This window comes from Gobio gobio (assembly GCF_949357685.1).
Source record: "Gobio gobio genome assembly, chromosome: 19".
Taxonomy (NCBI): Eukaryota; Metazoa; Chordata; class Actinopteri; order Cypriniformes; family Gobionidae; genus Gobio; species Gobio gobio.
Genome location: NC_137112.1, coordinates 42,340,246 through 42,357,995, shown reverse-complemented (window position 1 = coordinate 42,357,995; position 17,750 = coordinate 42,340,246). Strand labels below are relative to the sequence as shown.

Genomic DNA, 17,750 nt, shown 5'->3' with positions numbered 1-17,750 from the left:
TTTTTTGTTCCTTTTTTGCTCTTTTTGTTTTTGTGCCTTTTTGCAAGTCAATTTATTTTTGTCTGTCTTCCTTTTTCTTTTTTTCTTTTTTCATTCTTTCACCTTTCTTTCTTTCGCCTTTTTCTTCTTCGATTTTTATCTTTCTTTCTTTCTTTCGCCTTTTTCTTTTTCGATTTCTATCTTTCTTTCTTTCTTTCTTTCGCCTTTTTCTTTTTTGATTTTTTTCTTTCTTTCTTTCTTTCGCTGTTTAGCTTTTTTGTTCCTTTTTTGCTCTTTTTGTTTTTGTGCCTTTTGCAAGTCAATTTTTTTGTCTGTCTTTTTTCTTTTTTCATTCTTTCACCTTTTTCTTTCTTTCTTTCTTTCTTTCTTTCTTTCTTTCTTTCTTTCTTTCTTTCTTTTTCTTTTTTCATTCTGTCGGTTTCTTTCTTTCTTTTGTTCTTTCTTTTACTCTATCTTTTTAGGTTTCTTTCTTTTTTCTATCTTTTTTCTCTCTCCTTCTTCCTTTTGCCTTTTCTTTTTTTGTTCTTTTGCCTTTCTTTTTCGGTTTCTTTCTTTCTTTCTTTCTTTCTTTATTTCTCTACTCTTCTCCTTTTTCTCTGTCTGTCCGTGTCTCTCTCTCTCTCTCTCTCTCTCTCTCTCTCTCTCTCTCTCTCTCTCTCTCTCTCATTCAGTAGATTCAGTCATTTCCAGTAGTGTGTGTGCGTGCGCATGTGTGTGTGTGTCAGTCGGGGTCTGTTGTCCTCATGTGTCCTGTGTAATCTCTGGCTCCTCCTCTGCACTTCTCCAGCCGTCCATCTGGGGGAGCTGTGGACACATCCGTCCCCGCGTGCGCCGCTGTCCCAGTTTCCTCTCCTTTGTGCAGCACGATTCCTGGACTCCCGCCAGCTCTCAACCAGAGGTTACATAAGACCTGCCCTTCTTTTTTTTTCTCGTTTTTTTCCTGGAATCCAGGCTCTTTACTGATGTGTGACCTTCTGCAGTAATTGCCAATGAAAGTGCGTCGGGCTGTTTACCAAGAGACACTGGCAGTGCCATAGACCATCCGGTGGGCATGAGGGGTGGGCATACAACATCCTAGACCTCCTCGCCACCCTTGTGTTCTTCTGATACAGCCACGGTATCTTATTAGAGTGAAATGCATAAATTAGGTCACCAAGCCAGATGCCTTTAGTCTTCAGGCCAAAAGCTATGAGACAGTCGCACATTCAAGATGTTGAGCTCATGTCATGACAGTCAGCTTTTAAAGCGTGCTTTTGTCCACAATGATGTGTTTGAAACGAGCCCTCAAAGCTTCTCGCCATTGACATGCACCGCAAAGAAGAAAGCTGTGACATCAGCGAATGTGCGATCTGTCTGGTACTCACACTTGTGACACACAAACTTGCGACTTGCACTGGAAGTAAAAAAGTAGCTTCAATTCAATTTTATTTCTAGATGGATGAAAGGATGTGCAAATGGATGGATGTTCAGTGTTGATTTCTTGTGGGGAAATTCACAAGAAAGTGTTTTTTATAGCATGTGATGAAAGCGTGCTTTTATGGTGGCTAGAGAGGGACATTTCACATTCACACCTTGTGTTTTGCAGCGGCATTATTTTCCAGCTGAAATATGATGTCGCAAGAAAGGGAGATTCCTTACTGGTTGCAGTATTACTCACACAAACATGCGCGTGCGTCACAGTTGTTGCTAATTTAGAACCCCCCTCTTTCCCTTTGTTAATGTGCTCATAATTTCCTATTTGCATCCGTTTAGATCAAACACATTTTTATGAAATCAAACTGCATTTTGTATGTTATCGGAATGATTATCTGTTGTCTCTGACGTGTCAAGCAAGGAACCGTTTGCATGCCGTGCATGTTGCCTGCTTTCTCGTTCCTTTTTGCTCTTGCACGACTTTTTGTCTTTTTCTGTCATACTAATGCAAAATAAGCACTAATGATTGTGGAAATACTTACACTCTCAAACCCAGGTGGATTAAATGCTGTAACAGGACCAAACAAGTTGCACATACCGTTTTGAAAATCAGCCACACAGACACACACACACACACACACACTTTTTTTCCACGCCCAACTTGGTAACACTTAACAGAGTAATGTTTTCACTTCTGCCAAGTCACGGCTTGAGAGCGCATTACATAACTGCTTGAGATTCAGCATGGATACCTTGACATTTTTTAAGCCTTTTATCATTGGTTAAAATGTGTTTGTGTGCACATTTAGCTCGTGCACATTCATTCTTCCCCCTGAGATGACCCCCTTTGATAAGGAGTCGGCACGTAGGCTGACCAGCTGAGGTCAAACAACCCTGCGCTGGCATAGATGCAGACTTCGCAAACTGCAGACGCTTAGTGTAGAAAAGTGTATTCTCTCAGGCTGGTTAAATCTGATGGGTCCGCGTTAATGACTTTCTAGTTTGTCAAAGGCGTTAAAGCGGTCTAACAATGCCAGAGGCTAATATGCATTAACTAACTCATGACTTTTTATCTCCATTAGCTTGCACCCCCACCAGAACCAGAGGTCCTAGCAGAGGTGTGTCCAACACATATTCGCTCCCTGAATATGGGTTGTTGCAGACAGTAGTTGAACGTTTCATACCATGTCCTTGCCTCATTGCATTGTAAAAGCCTCTCTCTCTCTCTATTCGCCCCCGCCACCCTTGGCCTGGGGTGTGGGAATATGCGTTGTTGCAGACAGTAGTTGATCGTCTCATACCATGTCCTTGCCTCATTGCATTGTAATAGCCTCTCTCTCTCTCTCTCTCTCTCTCTCTCTCTCTCCTTTGAGTCATCTCTACCCCTGCAAATGGGAAAACAAAGCCTCACGCTGGCACACACAAGATTTTTTCCCCCCAGTCTGGAGATAAGCTGACCTCTTTTTGGTCTTGCTGATTAGAGCGTAGCAGTTGGGCTCTGGACGTCAAAATCCCATTCATTTTCTCCATTGAGGAATTACCTGATAACACATGAACTTTTCAACATAAGCGTACCGTGAGCTCAGAGATTAGGCAATGATATATGCTTCTTTTACTCATTTTTCTTAAAAAACTTTTTTTAATAAATTAATAAATTTTTTATAAATTTTTTAATAAAAACCAAATGCTTGATTGTAAATTTTCTGAAGAAGGATCCTCGATGGATCCCCCAATCAGTATAAATTATTATTAAATTATAACATATCTTATGAATGACTGAAAGTCAATACTTTCACATTTTTCTGTTTTGTTTGTCATTTGCAATGCTTTATGGGATGTGTGGTTAATTGTTATATAAAATACGTTAAGTTGTACTTAAGTTCTCAGATTCTCTTAAACCAAATTGACCTCCCACTCCAATGAGGCATTGCGAATGATCAAACCAATAATACAAAATATTATTATATTAACAATGATATTATTCATATTAATATTATTTAATAATACTGCACCAACAGACACCACCAGATTACAGTATGTCACTTTCTATGACCTGACAAACACCGATTCAACGTTCATTCTGCAAAAATGAGAGCAGACCAACGCCAACAGACACAAGCTACGTTTACTACGTCTACGATTGATGAATTGGAAGCAGTTTTTTCACTGCTTCACTTTAGTAAATCCTTTTACTAACACCAAAAGAGGGTTTGCGCAAGCTGTTAGTAAATCTGGCCCTCAGTATTGATCTATTTCAGGTCCTAATTAGGAGATGAGCAAATGAACTGTTGTGCTGTGCTGCTTATACCTGTGTTTATCAATCATTAAATACACCCCTTACTGCACCTAAAACAAGGCATCTGTGGATGAGAGTCCGAAACCTGGACTGGTGGGATGTTGTCCTGCTCCACTTGACAGACGATGGGCCCTATTTTAACAATCTAAGCGTCTTGTCTGAAGCAGGTGCCCTCAGGGCGTGTCCGAATCCACTTTTGCTAGTTTAACGAAGAGAAAAAAAAAACGGTCTATGCACCAGACGCATGGTCCAAAAGGGTTGTGCCTAGTCTCTTAATGAGTCATGTGTGTTTTGGGCGTAACGTGCAATAAAGCAATCAGAGTCTCATCTCCCATTCCCTTTAAAAAGCCAGTTGCACTTGCACCATGGCGGATTCGCTATTTACATGGTGGAATTTGCAAGCGGAAAGGCTGAACGCTAGCCTGGTCCTACCAGACTCTCGTACATTTCATTTGTACAGAGAGTCTGGCCACTCTCCATTGACAAGCGTTTACTTCCTTGAAGGCGGGAACTCTGTTGAAGATTAAAACTATTGGATCTACCCAGAGCCACTCTGGATCTGCCATAACCAATCGCTAACGTTTGGTCGTGATGCATGTCATGCGCCGTTCGCCTTTATTTCTCTTATGGAAGTCCGTAAAAATAAATGTGCAGCCACCTCAGTGATAAAGTCAAGTCAAGTCAACTTTATTTATAAATCGCTTTTAACAATGCAGATTGTTTCAAAGCAGCTTTACAGTGTTAAACAGGAAAATAATGCAGCATAATTTTATTCAGCCGTCTAGCCATTCTGGAGAAAACGGTGATTTCATCAGTTCATTTCAGTTATCATACAGTGACAGTGTGGGCTTTAGATCTGTAATTAGATCAGTAATTTAGTTTATATGATTCATTTAGTTTAATAATTAGATTTATTTGGATATTTGGTTGAAAAATTTAGAAAAATTAAACCTTGTGCATTCGGATTGTGATTTATTCACTGTGGAGGGGAGAGTTTTGTGATCGGGAACGCGCTGCTCACGTGGTGCGTAACATGATTGTTTGCTGTAAATAAAATATCATATATTGGTATGATAAGAATAAATGCTGGCGTAAATAACACATCAAATGTTTACATGCTTTTCTTCTTTTGATTTTTTGAGCTGTGATGAAATATATTGCTCTTGAAAATATTTGCCAGCATTTAAAGAAATACAAGTCTAGAAATGCATCCAAATTACAGCGAAATGCAACCGTACGGTGCTCTGCATGGGTCAAAAAGGATATAAACAGTGAATTTTGAAGTGATATATTCTTGAAAACTCAGAGATGTGTATTCGGACAGCAATTAAATGACCACACGACCTTGTTGTTTGTCTAAAACAGTAGGTAATTCGTCCGGGGGTTTTTACGCGGGTGGAGGGAGACGGATGGCAATAAAATCACTGACTAGCCCCTGTAAATGATGACAATACCTTCTGACCGCACGAGACACAATTACTTCAGCCAACTCCTTCACCACTAACGGAGCGAGCTGGAAAATCAAACTTTTCCCAGGACACAACATCATGGCCACCAACAAAACTCAGCAAAGATTGTTCTTGCTCCGGCTTTAACTTCTGGATATTCGACAGCGGTGCCACAACCGAATGAATGGCTTCGCTCAAGTCTTTTCTCCGCCGCCATTACTGAACTACAACTCAAACTAGCGCACGACATCAACATCATCGTTCTCAGCCACTCCCTCTGTTGGCTGATTGGACCGGTAAAAATTTGTTCGGAGAAAACCTAAGACTATATCGCAGTCCCAGATGGAGTACTGAAGGAAAATGAAACTTGAGCGGAAGTACGTAGGAGGGCGGAGCCAGGCTAACTGAACGCTTCTCCAGAGAGGAATCTTTTATTTATAATATTTTAAAAATGCCGCAGTCCTTTTCAGTTGCTTTAAAATAGCAACGCATCAACAATGCACCAGAACACACCTCGTTTTCAGTCCAGCACGCCATGGGTGAACAGATGGGCGCGAGTGCATTTGCTATTTAAACAACGTGGCGCTGGATGTGAAAGCGATAACTTCGTCGGGCTGAAACTAGCAAAAATGGCGTCGCATTGCTCCGGGTGTATGATAAGACCTGATGAGTGGAAGGACTAACAACTTGCGCCAGCGCAAACCCCCTTTTGGCATTACAAAACTACTGTCAGGATTTACTAAAGACACGCAGTGATAAATTAGCGTTGAAAAGGTGTGGACAGAGTTATTTTTGCAGCTGAACTTATTGTATTTGTATTTGTTTGAATTTCCCTTTCAGACGCAAAATGTATGGGAGGAGAGATTGCGTTGGTCATTTTGGAAATGATCCGGCTGTATCTGTATTCTTTAATTTGTGCGTCGTCAGTAGATCACGCGCAGAGCTGGTTTGGTTTGGCGCTCTCGCTCTTATTTGCCCTGGTTATTAAATCTGGCCCTTAGAACGACACAACAGTCATTTATGACATTTTTATTCAACATCAGCTCATTACACACGACATTAAATGTTAATCAGATATGGCCAATTCATTCCGATTGACTTGGTTTTTTATTCTGACTGTGCGACTAGTAAAATTGCAATCGCATTATTAGTGTCCATGTATACTCCGCTACAGACAGGGGTAACACACCCATCCGACAAAACCAGACGAGCGGTATGTTGCCGTCTGTCGCCGTCTCTCAGTGCAGTGTGAACTGGCCTTAACATAATAATGTATCTTATCACGAATGAACAAAATATTTGTTCCGTTTTACTGTCATTTTTGATTGTCGTTTCCAATGCTTTATGTGGCGTGTAGTTTATTGCTTTACAAAAGACAGAGACATTAAGTAAACAGTCTATTTCTCAGATTTTCTTGAATGTTTTTAATATTGTGGATTGGCTCCTGCTGAATCCTTTAAATTGTTCTTTGAAATGCCTGTGGAGAAACTGAATGAGGAAAAAAACCCAAGGGTGCAAAAAAGTGACCAGAATTAGACCGAGCATATGACAGACAGGGAGAAAGAGGGACAAAAATCAAACCAAGTGCTTTACCAAGGCAGCTGAGGGCATGAGCCGCAGTGTGTGTCAATAGTACACAGGCTCCATTATGTAATCTGGATGAAAAAAAAAACGAAATCTTTCTCTCTCTTTCCTCTCCCTCATGGCTTGGCGCCCTGTGTGGTGCTTATGTAATTAACATGGTTTCATTCCTGCTATTGCTGTCGTAGAAGCAGAGCTAAAGTCCGACATAAAACAGATGGCCTGTAGAATAGGATAGCAACAAACATCCTGTCGAGTTTGTTTCATTAAAAAACAGGGAATTGAAAAAACAAACACTATGAAATGTATTGTTACTTCATTCCTACTTCCTTCCAGGGATTTTTTTTAAGATTTTATGGATAAACTAAAGATGATTGTTTTACTTTGCTCTGCATGATGTTCCCCATGCAGTGCCTGTCTGCTCCCACACACACACCATGCCTCTTATTTAACTGCATGATGTAATCTGCCCCACTTTTCTTGCATGTCAAAATAGTGACTAATGTTCTCAGTCTTGACCCCCTTCTTTTTTTATGCTTCTCATTTTTCTTCCCTCCTTTTTGCTTTCTGCTAACTCGCGTCACTCAGGAGTTTGATCCAAACCAGCCCCAGAAGCAACTGGAGGATCAGAGAAGGGTAGGTAAAGAAATGGGGCACGTGACGCACACCCTGGCCACTGCTTGAGCCGCCCGTTCACAAACTTACCCTTCACACCCTACTGTCTGCTCCAAATGGGTGGAGGTTTCACTGAAAAACCGGGAAGACTATTTGCTCTATAGGTTTGAAGGTGGTGATGGATGCGTTTATAGGTGTTAAACATCTTGATGTTGTATTTGTGAGTGTATGTATTTGTGTGTGTGTGTGTTTCCACCCACTCTGATTCGGGGTGTTTGGAGCGAGCAGTCGGGTTACGGTTATCTGTGTAATCACTGAATTAGGATTACTCTTAATTGGTGTGGTGTCTTGTATCCGAGGTCTCTGGTATTACGAGGTCAGATGCGACTAAGAAAAAGGATCTAGCGTTATCAGATTCTGTCTTCCTTTCTGACCTCTTTCTGACTGCACTAATCAAACGTAACAGGGCGAGGTGGGGATTGGTCTTGAGGAGGAGTTGAGAGGCATCCCACAAACAGAACCAATTAAATAACACTTTAATTGAAGCCTGTTTATGGAACGCATTATTGAGATTTTCATACAGACAGTTATAAAACTTGCTGGTTAACCTGTTCAAGGTTACACCTTTGCAAAGTGTAAAGAATTACGTCGTATAATTTACAGCCAGTGTCAATGGTTTTATTATGACTTATGCTCTTACAGGTTTGACATGAATAATAATAGGCATCATAATTCAGTATAATCCATTGCCATTTTGCATTTCGTATACAATACCGTTCAAAAGTGTTGTGGACAGTAAGAATTTTAAAATGTTTAAAAATTCACTTATGCATGTATTTGATTAAAAATACAGTAAAACAGCAATATTGTGAGATATTATTACATTTTAAAATAGCAGTTTTCTATTTATTTTAAAATGTAATTTATTCCTGGGATGGGAAATGGAAATTTGGCGGTCAAATAATATATCTTATTATTATCAGTGGTGAAAATAGTTGTGCTGCTTAATATTTTTGATTTTCATATTTATTATTAAATATTATTATTTATTATTATAATTTTTTTTAGGCTAATTTGCTAAATTAAAAATTTAAAAGAACAGCATTTATTTGAAAGGTCTTTAAACTTTTGATCATCCTGATTTATATATATATATATATATATATATATATATATATACATATATACATATACATATTTAAAATATTTACTACTGATCTCAAACTTTTGAATGGTATACAGGCTTCAAGTTAAGTGTTGGAAAACTGATATTAATATTACTGGACATCTGCGGTGTTTTGACCCCCTTTTTTTTCTCTGATGAAGACCTAGATATCAAAATGTGTTAATTACTGTTTTTACTATACCTGTGCTTGATTTGGGTCGAATGCCCACAATTTTTTTTTTCTTTTTCATTAGAAGAAATCTGCACAGTAAACAAAAACAACCACGTGTTTTTAAGTCTGCAAGAGAATGTGTTAATTTTCATGATTTATTAATTTGTTTTCAAATTGACCATTTGATGATGTCCTGTCGTGGTGCCACATTGATGTTCGGTGATGATGCATGTCATAATGCCCTTCCCATTACTCCACCCCTTTCTCCGTTGTCAGAGTGAAGCTTTGAGGCAAGTCCTGGTGAACCGTTACTATGGCAACTTCAAGCCAGGAGGCAGGCGAGAGAGTTTGACCAATTTCAGCAACGGGCCGCTCACCCCTGGAGTACAGACTAAACCTCCTGCAGGTTTGTGTTTGTATGTGTGTTTGCTATAATAGATGATATAAACTGACCTTTTCAAACATACAGACCAACAGGTAAAACCCTGCCTCTAAAGATGATTCCCTTCCCACGTCCACTTTCTTCTGCTACGTGTCCAAGAGCCATCGCTGTTGCCAGGCGACAAGAACCTGGCACCTACACTTCCTGTGTGAATAGTCACCAGACACACCTGCTTAAGAAAGTCTAGCGAGTGAATTAGAGCGTAAATGTCTTGTAAAAGAGACTGAAACCAGAGGATAGAATGTCCATAAATGTGGATTTGGTCAGTTTGACCTTAACTTACCAAAAAGGTCAATTTCTACTGCACATATGCGTCATTTTGATTATTCACTGCCAATGAGTTCTTAGATTTTAAGCAAAATCCCATCCAAACGGCCTGCTCGGGTTCAGTAACGATTTAATGCCATTATTATTTTGGTACATTACAATTTTATAACCAGAATAAGGGCAGGAAATTTATAGAAGTAGACCTGTATTTGGGCATAATTAGGCTGTGTGTCCACCAAAGTGTTTTTTTCACACGGCTGGCATATTTTTCCAATTGTTTTCAATGGGAGTGCCACTTTTTTAAAATGCCAGGAGCGTGACGAAGCGCTGAAGAATGTTCAACTTTGAGAAAAAAACCTTGCGCATCACTGTCAATTTTCACCCAGCCATCCAATCAGAGTGGAGGAGGGGCGGGACAAATACAACACCGACCAACCGCCACATTCTGCTTGTACAACATCAACAGATGACAACGACAAGCAAAAGTAACGGAACAAAATGGTTTAAAACAAGAGCCAGAGCATTGTATCGACAATCAGTGAAATGAGATTACAAATAATAGCAAGCAAAGCGTCTCAACTAAAAAACAAACACTGCGCTGCCAAAGCGCTCACAGCTAGGCATTTTCAGCTGGCTAAAAACACTTTGGTGGACACACTGCCTTATAATATTTATAATTTACTGTATTTAATACAATACTTTTTCAGTGACCATGTTTACACGCTCAAGAAAAGTTGAACTATCAGAGTATTATCATATCATTTGTCATGTAAAGGCGTTGATTAAGCTAAGATCCCTGTTTCTAGAAACACTAACGTTCAAAAGTTTGGGGTCGGTAAGAATTATTAATGTTCAAGTTCCAAACCAGGATGAATTTCTTTCTTCTTCTGAACACAAAAGATATTTTGAAGAATATACAGGGGTAGCCAAACAGTCGATAGAGACAGAGCGACACGCGTCATAATCTGAAAACCACGCCCACCAATCAAACCGTCTCCATTGACTTTGACTCGTTGTCATTTTGGACTTATAACAAAAAACAGAACAATGTCTTAAAGCTGATGTGACCAGGTGTACTGTAAACGAGCTAAAAAACCCAGAACCAATTTTTATAAGCTGTTGACCCAAAAAACGAGGGTTTAAGGACAAAAAAGTGGATAAAGGCAATTGAGATAGAGCCCAACATGTTATATTACACTGACTGAGAACTACACCCACTAGAGGGGGACGAAATCAGCGACAGGAAATATAATATATAAAACTGACATTTGGATATTTGACTTAACAGTGACAAAATGTTTACTGCACATGTAGGCATATTGAGTGTCATGATACCAAAATGTACCCATTCGTCCTGCTGATGCTTCACGTCTTATTGCCTGTATCCACCTTTGTCTCCTTAAACGCTCGTTTTTTTGGTCGACTGCTTATAAAAACTTACTTCTGTGTTGCTGTACACCCTGTCACATAGCAGCTTTTAGACATTGTTCTATTTTTTGTTATTAGTCAGAAATGACAAGGAGGCCGCTTTACGCAATACAAAGTCAATGGAGGCCGTTGGATTGTCCTCCAACCCACCCCTCCCACCCCGGTGTGGGCGTGGCCTAAATGTGCTCTGCCTATATAGGCCCAATTGACTTGCATAGTACAGAAAAATATACTATGGAAATCAACGGGGACCATCAATTGTTTGTTTAACTTGAACTTTAGGATGAGTAAATGATGACAAAAATTGCATTTTTGGGTGAACTATCCCTATATGTTTCTTGTTTAAACGATAAATTAAAAGCTCTTGTAACTTTAAGTGTCTTTACTGTCTCTTTTGATACATCCAATGCGTCCTTGCAAAATAAAAGCGGTAATTTCTTTTTAAAAAAAATCGTACTTTTGAACAGTTGTTAATTATATATAATTGAATGATTTTCTTATTTATTCCAGTTTGTGGTGGGGGTTCAGCAGGCGGTCGAGGGGAGATAAGCCTGGCGGAAGTGCAGTGTCATCTGGATAGGGAGGGTGCGTCTGACCTGGTCATTGACCTCATCATGAACGCCACAAGTGACCGAATCTTCCAGGAAAGCATCCTGCTGGCCATCGCTCTGCTGGAGGGAGGAAACCCTGTCATACAGGTGAGATGAGCTTTCATTTGTGTTGTTCCTTTCTTTACATTTGATCTTGTCCATTCTTTAAAATGTTACAATAATAAGTTTAAATTGTTATTCAAATTCATATTTTAATATTCTATATTCTGCTTTAATCTACAGTTAAGTACAATTAAAATATCGGTCACAATTTAGATTTACGGTCCAATTCTCACTATTAACTACGACTGTTGCCTCAATAAACTGCTAATTACTGCTTATTAATAGTTATTAGTAATGTAGTTGTTATGTTTAGTTATTGGGTTGGATTAAGGGATGTAGAATAGGTCAGAATAAGACATTGATATGTGCTTTATAAGTACCAATAAACAGAAAATAATTTAGTAATATGCATGCTAATAAGCAACTAGTTCATAGTGAAAATTGGACCCTAAGCTAGTGTTACCCAGAGGCGGACTTAACCATTAGGCAAAAGTAGGCGACCACCTGGGGCCCCCGAAAACCAAGGGCCCCCTAAAATGCTTTTTATACTATACGAGATGTGAGTTCAGCTTGGACGCACAAGCGGTTGCCGTGGTGTTCATTACCACGACAACCACCTGCGCATCCACATTGAACGTGCTTGAAGAAAGTGTAGGGCCCAATGATTTCCGTGATTCAGAAAAGGCGTACAGGATCAGTGCATTCAGATAGTAAACTATGTTTGCGACATCAATGTGAGCCACTGACAGAGTAGAGTCCGCTGATCCACTGCAGGTGGTAAAATAAAGCAATAAGCCCCAAGAAGCCGTGGTTTACAGTGAATTTAGGCACGATGCGGAGCGGAGTTAGCTGTTCTAAATTAGCTGTAAACCACGGCTTCATGGGGCTTATTGCTTTTTAAAAAACTGTTATTTTACATTCCTGGCAAGGTTTCATTAAATAATTACACAGATACAAAAATGTAATACTGGTAATAAAAAAAATTATTCCGCCAAGTGTAATGCAGTCACAGGTGTGTGTTGTACAGTAATTTACAACGGCTCAGAACATGGCTCAACCAATCAGAATCAAGGACCGGAACTATGCGTTTTAGGGTATGTTCACACTTGGCAGGTTTGGTTCAATTAAGGGTGCTTTCACACTTGGTTGGATTGCCTGGACCGAACCTGAGTTCAGTTGCTCCCACCTCCCCCTGCCCCCCGCTGGACTGTGTTCATATTATATTATTTGGGTCCGAACCGGGGTTCGTTTGCGTCATCAAAGCAGCAGCTGTTTACCCGGTTGCTTAGTAACGACAGCGAGCGTGAAGGCGGCGAAATGCATAGCGTTGCTCCCCTCAATTTTATATTTTTGTTTTCGAACCGTTGGTTTTGTTTCTAAAGCTTCAGTACGTAATGGTACTTGCATCTATCTGCCGAGAATGTACTGCAAATGCTCTAAAGAATGCTGAGGACGAGCAGAAATGAGATCTACAGCTCTCTGCTTGCAGTACGTCAGTCACGCTCACCAGGAAAATGAGTGAAACACACATTTTTATCAAATCATACGTCATTAATAGCGTTTCACTTCCGCGATTTAGTATGATTGCGTTGACATCAGCAGCGAACCGTACCGGAGTTCACATGAACCGTACCCCAGACCCCCTTTTCAAGCAGACTCGGGTACGGTTCGCGGGTGCGCACCTGAGTTCAGAAGACCGCGTTCACATTAGGGCTGGGCGATATATCACACGATATTGTTAGGCGCATCTCGTCAGTAAAGCCGGTTCCTTGATTAGTAGTAAATCGCCATCACCTGCTTTCAGATGGAGCGGCATTTACTACACAGAGCCGTAGTTCACTGACAAGCTGAGCCATATCGCCTTAATTATGACGGACGTATCGCCTGCGATATTAATGCGATATGGCTCAGCTTGTCAGTGAACTACGGCTCTGTGTAGTAAATGCCGCTCCATCTGAAAGCAGGTGATGGCGATTTACTTTTTGCAGGTGAGATGCGCCTAACAATATCATGCGATATATCGCCCAGCCCTAGTTCACATCATCCAAACGGACCGAACTCTGACGTCAATCGAACCCGGGTGCGCACCAAAAGTGCTAGCGTTAAAGCACCCTAAAACAAACCCTGGTGCGATTGCTCTGTTAGTGCGGTTCACTTGAAGAAGTGTGAACGCTACCATCTCAAACCTGGTGCACACCAAACAAGTGGACCGAGACCCATCTTTTCAGGGCGCTTCCAAACCAAATCTGGTGCGGTTTGAATGATATATGGAAATGCAACACGGACCAAAGACATGTAAACGAACCAAAAACAGGATGTGATGTCACAAGCGGACTAAAAAGGACCGAATGCTCAAGCATATGTTTTTTCTCGTCATAGTCGTGAGTTTGCCCATCACAGTTCGGTGCAGGCGTCAGAACCACGTCTCCTCACAGCAGATCTTCTTTGTGTGTGTGATGGAGGGATTCCTCCTGCTGTTTAGATTTTTTTTACACATTTTATAAGCTCTTCAGCTGGTCAGAGAACTCAGAACACAGCATTGTTTTGGATGTTTGGTAAGTTTAATAAAAGCCGACCAATCATATTGTGGACATTTCCCTATGCCTTTAGGTTCAGTGTTAAAATCACAATGTGAACGCCAAGCGGACCAGGTCTGTTTTTTGTTTTGTTTTGTTTTTTTATCCGAACCAAGCGAACCGAACTAGAAGTGTGATCACACCCTTATGCTGCGTTCACACCAAACGCGAATTGAGCGTCAAAATCGCGTCTACCGCGTCTAGTTTCACGCGCGTACATTTTGAATGCATTCGCGCGTCAGCAGAGAATTGGACGCGCGTAGAAATCGAGCGTTTGAAGCGAAATTGACGCGCGTTCAAGGCACTCCAGGAGAAATATGTCATAAAACACCACTCTGCCTCTTTTCATTTTCATTAAACATATATATTAAGCATTAATAGCCACACAAATGTGGTCCAGGCAACTCCTACATCATCTTCAGTACATGTATATTTAAATATCCTTAAAATATAAAGTTATTAAACTTCTCTTTGCCCTCAGTCAAAACGATTTGGCAGACAACAAATTATAGATTCATGAGAGCAAAGCTCGGCCGTTAGATCTACACAAAACGAACCACTACAGGACATCAGAGCCAGCGGCAGACGCCAGAAGGACTGGCCGAGGAAAGGCTGCCTTCGCCGGGGTTATGAGCAGTGATTGCCCGGTGATCGCCTGGATCTCACAACTCCAAAAACACAAGATTATTTTTTTTTAAATAGGCGCTCTCTTTATAAATAAACCACAGATTTGAGCTTTAAACAACTACATTCCCACCTGAAAACGTCTTAAAACTACATTTTGTGACACAATAGTACTGTTTTTAATTTATGCAGGGTTTCTCATACACGTCACTTTACCACGTGACAGCAGCGAGCAGGCTCCTGATTGGTTAACGCGGCGCGAATTGACGCCAAAGTTCAAATTTTTCAACTCGGGCGTCAGACGCGAATTCGCTTCAAACGCGTGAATGCACAAAAGCACCATTCGCGTGTAACGCGCGTATCGCGCAAGACGCTCAATTCGCGTCCAATTCGCGCCATTCGCGCGAACTGGACGCGCGAATGAAGCGGATTCGCGTCCTTCGCGCCGCGCGTAACGCGCCTTCCGCGCCGCGGGACCTCCAGACGCGCGTCAACGCGCCTTTCCATTGACTTAACATTGAAATCACTCGCGCCTGACGCTCAATTCGCGTTTGGTGTGAACGCAGCATTAGAATCAACAGAATCAACCTTATGCCTTCTTTAGAATTGTGTGTTTGAACTTCCAATTTTGCTCTGTACATTTTTATGGCATTGCTGTCAAAGAGTAATTTGCTGGTGAAGTGGATTTACTTATTTGTAGAGTTAACGATAACAAGGATTGTAATGTTTGAAGCGTATGTCATAACAGATGTCAGTTGACCGGGAAGATTTTAAAACGAGCAATTCATTCATAAATCCGTAAGATCTTACCTTATTGTTGTGAAAACACAAATCGGAAGACAAAACACCACGAGCTACATAAGGTCTATACATGATACGGCTAATTACCATATGAACTGAAGCAAATCCAAAACCTTTATCTGAATTGCTGTGTTTTGATGCAAGTTAGGGAGTTTTTGCATACCTCATCTAGGAAAGCCATGTCCTTTTCTTTGAAATGCAGGGCGTCCTCCCATGGTGCAAAACAGGAAGAGGGAAGGAGAGCATGCAAGGAAATTGAGATAAGAAAACACCAATAAGACTGCTGCAGGCAGGGCAGATATCTCGGGTCACTGAGGAGTCAGTGGGTAAATTGAAGAAAACGTTAGAGAGATTGGATGCCAGGAGAGAGAGAGAGAGAAACTGAAGGAACACATAGAGACAAAGGCTATTTTAAAGAATAGAATGAAAGTTTTCTACTTGCTGAATATTATGAAAAACACATTCCATACTGTCTACTTTTGTATAAATACATAAATAGTAGGCTAAAATTACTAAAGTAGGCATTATTCTATGAATAATGTTCAAACTGTAGCATACTACATTGTCACATGACCTCATTACATTTGCCGCATGATGTTGCATATTTAATTCAGTGGTGTCTAGTTATAAGCTTGGAATCAAAGATTTAGCATTTTCAATCCAATTTTGTGCCAAAATGTCTAAAGATGCAGTGTGTAAATTTTAGCGGCATCTAGTGGTGAGGTTGTGAATTGCAACCGCCCACCGCTCACCCCTCCCTTTTAAAGCATATAGAGAAGATACGGCTACCATCATAGGACAAACATATCGTCGTCTGAGACAGCAGGGTGTAGCTAGCGCTCTGTAGAGAAGTTTGTCCGTTTTGGGGCTACTGTAGAAACATGACGGCGCAAAATGGCGATTTCACTGCTATTTTGCAAGTTCTCCCACTTGGAAATCATGGAGGGGTCTGAAATTGTCATCGTAGGTACATGTCCCCTTTGAGAGACATAATCTAAAAATAAAAATCCAGAAATCACAATATATGATTTTTTAACTATTTATTTGTATTATACAGCTGCAAATAAGTATTTGAACACCTGTCTATCAGCTAGAATTCTGACCCTCAAAGACCTGTTAGTCTGCCTTTAAAATGTCCACCTCCACTCCATTTATTATACACATAGATGCACATAGATGCACCTGTTTGAGGTCGTTAGCTGCATAGACACCTGTCCACCCCATACAATCAGTAAGAATCCAACTACTAAAATGGCCAAGACCAAAGAGCTGTCCAAAGACACTAGAGACAAAATTGTACACCTCCACAAGGCTGGAAAGGGCTACGGGGAAATTGCCAAGCAGCTTGGTGAAAAAAGGTCCACTGTTGGAGCAATCATTAGAAAATGGAAGAAGCTGAACATTACTGTCAATCTCCCCCGGACTGGGGCTCCATGCAAGATCTCACCTCGTGGGGTCTCAATGATCCTAAGAAAGGTGAGAAATCAGCCCAGAACTACACGGGAGGAGCTGGTCAATGACCTGAAAAGAGCTGGGACCACTGTTTCCAAGGTTACTGTTGGTAATTCACTAAGACATTATGGTTTGAAATCATGCATGGCACGGAAGTTTCCCCTGCTTAAACCAGCACATGTCCAGGCCCGTCTTAAGTTTGCCAATGACCATTTGGATGATCCAGAGGGGTCATGGGAGAAAGTCATGTGGTCAGATGAGACCAAAATAGAACTTTTTGGTCATAATTCCACTAAACGTGTTTGTTGGAAGAAGAATGATGAGTACCATCCCAAGAACACCATCCCTACTGTGAAGCATGGGGGTGGTAGCATCATGCCTTGGGGGTGTTTTTCTGCACATGGGACAGGGCGACTGCACTGTATTAAGGAGAGGATGACCGGGGCCATGTATTGCGAGATTTTGGGGAACAACCTCCTTCCCTCAGTTAGAGCATTGAAGATGGGTCGAGGCTGGGTCTTCCAACATGACAATGAACCGAAGCACACAGCCAGGATAACCAAGGAGTGGTTCTGTAAGAAGCATATCAAGGTTCTGGCGTGGCCTAGCCAGTCTCCAGACCGAAACCCAATAGAGAATCTTTGGAGGGAGCTCAAACTCCATGTTTCTCAGCGACAGGCCAGAAACCTGACTGATCTAGAGAAGATCTGTGTGGAGGAGTGGGCCAAAATCCCTCCTGCAGTGTGTGCAAACCTGGTGAAAAACTACAGGAAACGTTTGACCTCTGTCAATTGCAAACAAAGGTTACTGTACCAAA

General features: G+C 41.0%; 1 protein-coding gene across 1 annotated transcript in view; it reads left to right on the top strand.

Moving 5' to 3' along the window:
- Positions 1–17,750, top strand: part of itpr1b (inositol 1,4,5-trisphosphate receptor, type 1b) — a 226,924-nt gene that overhangs the window by 123,851 nt on the left and 85,323 nt on the right. The window contains exons 41-44 of the mRNA XM_079844798.1: positions 2,496–2,531; positions 7,327–7,374; positions 8,967–9,096; positions 11,338–11,525. Coding sequence (XP_079700924.1) covers positions 2,496–2,531; positions 7,327–7,374; positions 8,967–9,096; positions 11,338–11,525 — 402 coding nt within the window. The remainder of the gene's footprint in view (positions 1–2,495; positions 2,532–7,326; positions 7,375–8,966; positions 9,097–11,337; positions 11,526–17,750) is intronic.